Source organism: Haplochromis burtoni, unplaced genomic scaffold (genome assembly GCF_018398535.1).
Source record: "Haplochromis burtoni strain Fernald_Lab_line unplaced genomic scaffold, NCSU_Asbu1 Contig_41, whole genome shotgun sequence".
NCBI lineage: Eukaryota > Metazoa > Chordata > Actinopteri > Cichliformes > Cichlidae > Haplochromis > Haplochromis burtoni.
The window spans coordinates 1,674,342-1,681,487 of record NW_024582402.1 but is presented as its reverse complement, the minus strand read 5'-3'; the positions used below and the strand labels follow the sequence as shown (position 1 = coordinate 1,681,487).

Sequence of the window (7,146 nt, the reverse complement as noted above, 5' to 3'; positions counted from 1 at the left end):
TAACAAATATCTTAGAAAGTAACTACTAGTGCATGAGCATCGCTCAGTGATGCTGTTGGACCACCCCAAACACCTCATTGGTAGCCATGATGAACACACCCAACCGTGGTCACATTTTTCTAAACGTATATCAGTGCCTTAATAGTTACGCTACAAAAACCTCCACGGAAGAGGAGAGTGAAATAGTGCTCTGACAGACCCGGCGGGGGTGACAGTAGCCCAGACTGCTGTGCGTTGATGCTCTCCCCTTGCTTCATGTGGCCTTTGAACTCATTGTTGTGTCGCGGGTGACGTCAGTGCCGTGTGCGGGAGACGGAGCGGCGTGCGCCTGGCGAGACAAAGGCGGCGGACCGACCGGGGTCAGGCAGGCAAGAGCAGCAGCAGAAAGCCGAGAATCACTGTTTTTTTTTTTTTTTTAAACTAAAAGATAACCGCTAACCTTGGACTTCAGTTGAGCTCTCCCTGACGCTGGGAGAAATGAAGAGGCAGTGACACTCCTGTGGAAATCTCCTGGATGAGGAAAAACAACAGTGCCCTCTTTTCGGTTTTAAACGTTTTTTTCTTCTTCTCCTCAAACGCCCCCCTTTCGGTTTGCTAGTTAGCCGAACCGCTAGCTCCTAGCGCTGCACAGCACAGGTCTCCTCCTTCAGTCTGCTCCACGTCTTTCCCTAAAGAACTGGGCTACGAGTGAAGAGAGGACTTCATCGACAAAACGTAGATAAGGTAAGTTCTCGTGGTTTCCGCACGTATTTAATTTTAAAAAATAACACGGCAGTCTGTGAATGTGAACACAAGTTCGACTGTCAGAACAGAGCTAAAGCAGCTAACCGCGGCGCTCTCAAACAAAGAGGTCGACAACGTGACTGAGTGCCGACTGTGTGGAGCTAGCCTGCTAGCTTTTGATTCTTGGAGCTAACAACAGCTCATTTATCTGTTTATTGTTTTTAAATTTAAGTTTAAATTCGGTCAGCACACACCGGACCGGCTGGAGTCGGCACCGAAAAGGCTCGGGAATATACTGTATGTGGTTGTGAGGACGGGCAAAACAGTCAACCTCCTGGATGAGCTCAGTTGTCAGACAAACAGCAACAACAGACAAAGCAAAGGCGCTCAAATCAATACTGTTAATGCGCGTTGTTATTGTTGGGTGATCTGAGGCTCCACGGTGCTCTGTTACACTCGTATTTTGTGTGTTTTGATAGAAGACATGGAAAAACCTTTTATTTTTATTGTTGTTTTCTTTGAATTTCAGTAGAGGGTGAGCGGACTCCCAACAAAACAGGCATCCGTGATCTGATGTGAGATCCACGGAGAGACTATGCCTAGCCCTTTATTTCACCCCGAGATTATGGACCACGACGTGGTGATCAGCAGCCAACACAACGGGGTCGGTCTGTCCAGGGAGACGGATCAGGAGTCCCGGGAGGAGGACCACCAAGAGGCGCTCCGCTTCGCCCTGGACCAGCTGTCACTGATGGCCATGGAGAAGGTGGACTGTGGGGGCGGCGGAAGCAGCGGGCTTGTGGACAGCCTGGATGGGACCCAGGGTCCGGGACCCGAGAATTGCAACGGTGTGAGTGGAGGGGGGTTCGTGGATCTACAAATGCTGGACCATCCCAGCGGGTCTCGGGACTCTCCGACGTCCTGCTCTCCATCCCCGGAGTACTATGGCTCAGGGGGGTACCACATGGCCGGCTCCCATGCCATGCTCCACGGGGAACCAAACTCCGTCCTCTGCAGCAGGAAAAGAAGTGTCAACATGACCGAGTGTGTTCCCGTCCCCAGCTCCGAGCATGTGGCTGAGATAGTGGGCAGACAAGGTAAGGCTGTGCCGTTGAGCAGCTTGTTCTTTGTTTGGGTGACTGCCTGGTGAGCTGGGTCTGTGAACTTCAGCTGTCTGAGCTTGATGTTGTGGTCGGGCTGTACTTCCCTCTCCTGCTCTTCAGTGGCAGCATAATGCGGATACTCCACTGAAATGAAATGCCGCTGTAGTATTTGTGATTTTTGTTTGTTTTGTTTTTTTTAAATCAGCAATTAGACAATGCTCTGACAGAGGGTGAGGGAGTGAGCGTGGCTGAGTGGGAAGGGAGGGGGAGGGGAGGGAGAGGGTCAGACAAAGCGGCAGATTGTCGGGAGTCTGGACATGTCTAGCAGCCTGCACCAAACAAAGGAAATATCGCGAAATGTGTAGATTTTCTTCGTACCGCAGATCACAGGCGGCACTGAACTCACACCTTCACCTCATACATGCGTTTGTTATATTTGCTCCTCAGAGCAGATGTGAGGCTGAAACGGGGCAGCAGCAGACGCACAAACACGGGACTGGGCGGTGTTACGCCCTGCACCCAGCTCAGTCTGCCGCTGCTGCTGCTGCTTGCCGCTACGTTTATACTCGAGATGATTTCTTTAATTATGATTTCTATTCGGATGTGTCCTACACTTTAAATTTAGTCAAGCCGTGGGTTTGTTTTTCCCGTTGCGCTCGCGCTAACGTTACAGCATTGTTCTCTTTGTTTGAAAAAGCCATGCTTTCTGCTTCCCAGAATGACATCACGCTCCGTGCGTCCTATTGGCCGCCGAGAATGAAGCGTCCGCATTTAAAGACACAGAGCGCAGTGTGGATGCTGCTGCTGGGAGGAGGCATGCAGTGCAGCACTGATTTAATGTGGAGAGCTTCATGAAGACCTGCTGGCTTTACTGCCTGTTTCATAAAATGATCAGCACTACCTCAGTTTGAGCTGATGATAAAGGAATGGCTGATTATTTTTCATTTATGCTGTAGTTGTCGGTAAATTAGGTACACTTTGTGTAGTTTGGTGGCTCTCTGACTGTGGAGCATACACCACTGTTGTGGGGTGTGGATTATGTCAGGAAAATGCTTCTCATTTTTACTGAAGCGTGTTTTTTGGCTTCTGATGCCAGAGTAAGTCTGAATTTATACTAATATAATCATGTTGTAGAAATGCTACTTTCAGCTCCTTCCTTTTTCACAAAGGGTCACCACAGCGGGCAGATATGCATATTTGATGTGGTAGACCTTTACACAGTTTACCCTTCCTGACACAACTTCAAAAGGATTTGTGTCTCCTCCTGGGACCGAACAGAGGAAATTACTTTATTTATCCTTGCGACAGACTGGCAATCTGTCCAGGTTGTATCCTGCCTCTCACCCTGTGGTAGCTGGGACAAGCTCCAGTCCCTCCATGACCCAATAAGGATAAGCGGAAAAGAATGGATAGATGGATATTTTATGGCAAATGTGTAAATTACTGCACCAAAGTGCCAGGCGTATGTTACAAAAATATTTTTGATGTCAGGCTTTGAAATTTAGGCTGAAATTTGTGCTCTGCCTAATATAGCCCATTCATATTAGTGAGAGCAACTGAATTTTAGAAACTTTACAAAGTGAAGCATTCATAATTGTCAGCAAAATCAGATCAACTAATAAAACAAACAAAAAAAAAAACATTGCAGTTGATTGTGTGCTTCTGAATCTTCCAGGTTGTAAGATCAAGGCCCTGCGTGCCAAAACAAACACCTACATAAAGACTCCGGTGCGAGGCGAGGACCCTGTGTTCATCGTGACGGGACGCAGGGAGGATGTGGAGATGGCCAAGCGTGAAATTGTGTCTGCAGCAGAGCACTTCTCTATGATCAGGGCGTCCCGCTGCAAAGCTGGAGGGGGTGGAGGAGGCGGCTCCCTTCCTGGACCACCAAACCTACCTGGACAGACCACTATACAGGTGCAGTAGCCCTGCTGTGGTGCTGGGTCATGTTTTTGCTTTTTGTCTTGTTTTGCTTGAAAATCAGCTAAAATATCCTTTTATTTTATCCCTGATCCAGGTTAGAGTGCCGTACAGAGTAGTCGGTTTAGTTGTTGGACCAAAAGGGGCAACAATCAAGCGCATCCAGCAGCAGACTCACACCTACATCGTGACACCGAGTCGAGAAAAAGACCCCGTGTTCGAGGTGACTGGGATGCCAGAGAACGTGGACAGAGCGAGAGAGGAGATCGAGACTCACATCACCCTGAGAACTGGAACCTTTGTAGACCTCCAGGGAGACAATGACTTCCACACTAATGGCACTGATGTCAGTCTTGAAGGCCTTGGTTCCCTGAGTGGGGGACTGGGAGCGACTTTGTGGTCCAGGGCAACTAGCCACCATTCTGCCCCCCCTCCTCCTCCAACATCCCCACCTTCTGCTCTTTCCATGTCCGTACACCACTCGTCCGGCAGGAAGATGTCCTCATCGGTTCCCTATCACACGCACAATGGCGGGATGAGCGCAGACAGCTTCAGCACCGCCCGGAAGGCCACTGAGGGAGGCAGTCCCACTAGCCCTTTTAGCACAGGCTCCAGCAGCGCTGGGGGATTCACTTTTGGGGGCGATTCCACCCCAGGACTGCCTTCGTCAGACGAGCTGGGCTTCGAGTTCAGTGCTTCCAACATCTGGGCGCCTTTCGTCAACAGCGGATCGGGCAATAAGACGGGCAGCTCCTCTCAGCAGCAGCCTCTGCGTCGCAATAGCAGCGGCGTCAGCGCCGGCGCCATCACTCCACGATTGTCCCCGACTCTGCCTCAGGACACAGGCGTGGTCCCCCCTCTGGATCACCCACTTGCCCGGCGTGCTCAAAGCGACCCCCTCAGCACTCTCTCCTGGCTGCAGTCTGGCAACGCAGGCGGCGGCTCCTTCTCCGGAGCATCGAGCTCCAGCTCCGGCGGCTCATCGACCGGTTACTCCTCCTGCTCGGCCTCCTCCCTCCCCGGTGGGTCGCCTACCGACTCAGAGGGAGGCGGCAGCGGCGTGGGTCTCACCTCTGGGATTTTGAGCCGACTGAAAGGCAGCTCTGGCTCTGGGGTTGCGGCTCTGGTGGGGGTCAGCCCCGGGGTCAACAGGGACTGCTTCGTGTGTTTCGAGAGCGAGGTGACGGCAGCCCTGGTGCCCTGCGGCCACAACTTGTTCTGCATGGAGTGCGCTGGGCAGATCTGCCAATCAACAGAGCCAGAATGCCCCGTCTGTCACACTCCTACCACACAGTGCATCCGCATCTTCTCGTAATGTCCCGGGCAAAGGGAGGGGTGGTGGGGTGGGGTAAAATGTGGGATGGGAGGGGAACGGTCCCAAGTGGGGCACCAGCTGCGGCAGAGACAATGGAAGGAGTCACAATAATAACCTTCACACACATGATGGACCATAATAAATGCATTAATAGAGATGACGATACTATAAGGATGCTGATTTATTGCTGGTAACTGTCGATAAATGATGATGATAATAATTAATAGTGACTTATTTTCAGAGTGAAGTTAATTGAAACTGGTCTGTAGACAGTTGGAGCTCAGCCAGTCTCTTGGTGTTGAACTTAACGGAAGGAAACTAGTGTCTTATCTCTCTTCAGGCCTTCTTTTTGACCCAGAGCGGCCCTTGCGGCTGCCTGCTGGTCTGTCTCAACATTTCTTCATTCTGGCTTCTTCAGATCTCTGCCTGCTCTCTCTCTCTCGCTCTCTCTCTGTCTCACAGCCTTTCTTTTTGACACTTTTATACTTAACAGATATTTTTCAATGAAGCTGTCGACGAGGCCTGCACTTTTCTACTCCCTAATTTTACTGTTCTCAACAGGGCACCGCCCGTTTCCAACAAATCCCTTTGTCCTTTGCTCTCACTCATGCTGTTGTTTGTGGCACGAAGTGGCAAGGTTCCTCTTTTTTTCTGTAAGTTTGGGACTTTTCTCTCTGTTTTTATTTTAAAGATCGCCGTGTTGTCAGGCACCTAGAAGAACAATAAACCCAAGGGACCTCTTAAGGATCAATTCCAGTTTCTCTTTGCCACAAAAGAATAGCCATCAGTAAGTAAGCCAAATGAATGTTATTAATAGACATCTCTTGAGTGAATTCATGTTGGATGAGTCTGCCCCACATTTCAAATGTGGCTGTCGCATTGATTCACATTAATTTTCCTTTAATAGATGAGAAACGTACCATACGTGAAGTAATGTGTTTGAGGTCAGGTCTCTGTGTTTGGGCAGCCTGACAATCCCTTTACACCCCTCTGTCTCTGCGATATGCGAGTATGAGTGTGTGTGCGAGAGAACAACGCCCACTCATGCTGTTCGTCGCACCGCCGAGAGTAGGTCTGCTCCCTGTCCCGTTCTTCTTTGCTGCACACTCGGTCTTGAAGGAAAGCGACGCTCTGATCCATCCACACTACTGTAGTTGTCCTCCCACGTCTGTTACGCCCAGAGCCGCCTGTTTCTGGTGTTTTCTACTAGTTTTTGACTCTTGACTGTCAAGTGTGTGGCTGACAGACAATATTTTGAACACTAGGATAAGATGGGGCTTTTCTGATGTCACACAAGAATGTGTTGTCCAGTTAAGGTTAAGGAGAGAGGCCTCCTGCTGCTCCTCCTACACTAAACAATTACAAGGGGCCTCCATTGAACCTTTTCTTCATGCACTGTAAGGCCCGGCCCCTCTAAACTAAAAGCGAAAAAGAAACAGCTCTTACTGTTTTTGTTAGGTCTTCCACCTGTCTCTCACAGCGAAGCTGTACGGCACTCTCTGACGTCACTGTTGTCCCCATACAGCGCTGTACTCCTGGCAAAATGTAGTGCACTATGTGGCTGGTTGATTGGGGTCTGTCATGTGTTTCATAGCATTACTGAGTAACTCCAGTGAGGCAGGTACATCCTGTTTTTAAGTTGGGTTTTTTTTCTGTTAGTGTTTTGATTTCATTGAGTTTGCAGTAACTGCCTCCTGTAGTCTTTATACTATGTGTATGATTTTTTTTTTTTTTTCCAACGTCTGTGTGACGTTACACGGTTGCAGGTTTTTTGTTTTGTTTTTCCCTCTCTCTTCTCCCTGACACACGTGGATTCAGCTCATAGAACGAGACAAAGCCATGACAGCTGAATTTTAAAGAAAAGAAAAGAAGAAGAAAAAAAAAGAAAAAAACGTACCTAATTTACAAGGGCTTCCTCTGAACGCACAGACACACGATCACATTTTCAGGCTCACACGGTAGGAAGAATCAACTTATCCTTTATGGCAGCTAGTAGCTAGGTCATCCAGGGCTTCCAGACACTCGTCGTGTTCAAATCCCAGCAGCTGCAGAATGTTGTGCTTCTTTTTAGTTATTCTGTTTGTT

General features: G+C 49.3%; 1 protein-coding gene across 3 annotated transcripts; it reads left to right on the top strand.

The window, feature by feature from the left end:
- Positions 1–280: 280 nt before the first annotated feature.
- LOC102307391 (RNA-binding protein MEX3B) lies at positions 281–6,935 on the top strand. 3 transcript variants are annotated; one of them, XM_005920519.3, is made up of 4 exons: positions 281–723; positions 1,256–1,820; positions 3,502–3,743; positions 3,844–6,935. In XM_005920519.3, exons 2-4 carry the CDS (start codon positions 1,319–1,321, stop codon positions 5,059–5,061), a joined length of 1,962 nt encoding a protein of 653 aa, XP_005920581.1. In that variant the 5' UTR covers positions 281–723; positions 1,256–1,318; the 3' UTR covers positions 5,062–6,935. The 3 variants fall into 3 exon arrangements, with proteins under 3 accessions (XP_005920581.1, XP_005920580.1, XP_005920582.1); XM_005920518.3 differs by having other exon boundaries at positions 283–723; positions 1,253–1,820; XM_005920520.3 differs by lacking the exon at positions 281–723 and adding an exon at positions 741–1,020 and having other exon boundaries at positions 1,253–1,820.
- Positions 6,936–7,146: the final 211 nt, after the last annotated feature.

What these genes read in the sequence shown, in the direction of transcription:
- LOC102307391 (XM_005920519.3), top strand. Translation starts at nt 1,319, where the DNA reads ATGCCTAGCCCTTTATTTCACCCCGAGATTATGGACCACGACGTGGTG. An exon ending in TGAGATAGTGGGCAGACAAG is followed by an intron (nt 1,821 to 3,501) that starts GTAAGGCTGTGC and finishes TGAATCTTCCAG; the next exon opens with GTTGTAAGATCAAGGCCCTG. An exon ending in CTGGACAGACCACTATACAG is followed by an intron (nt 3,744 to 3,843) that starts GTGCAGTAGCCC and finishes TCCCTGATCCAG; the next exon opens with GTTAGAGTGCCGTACAGAGT.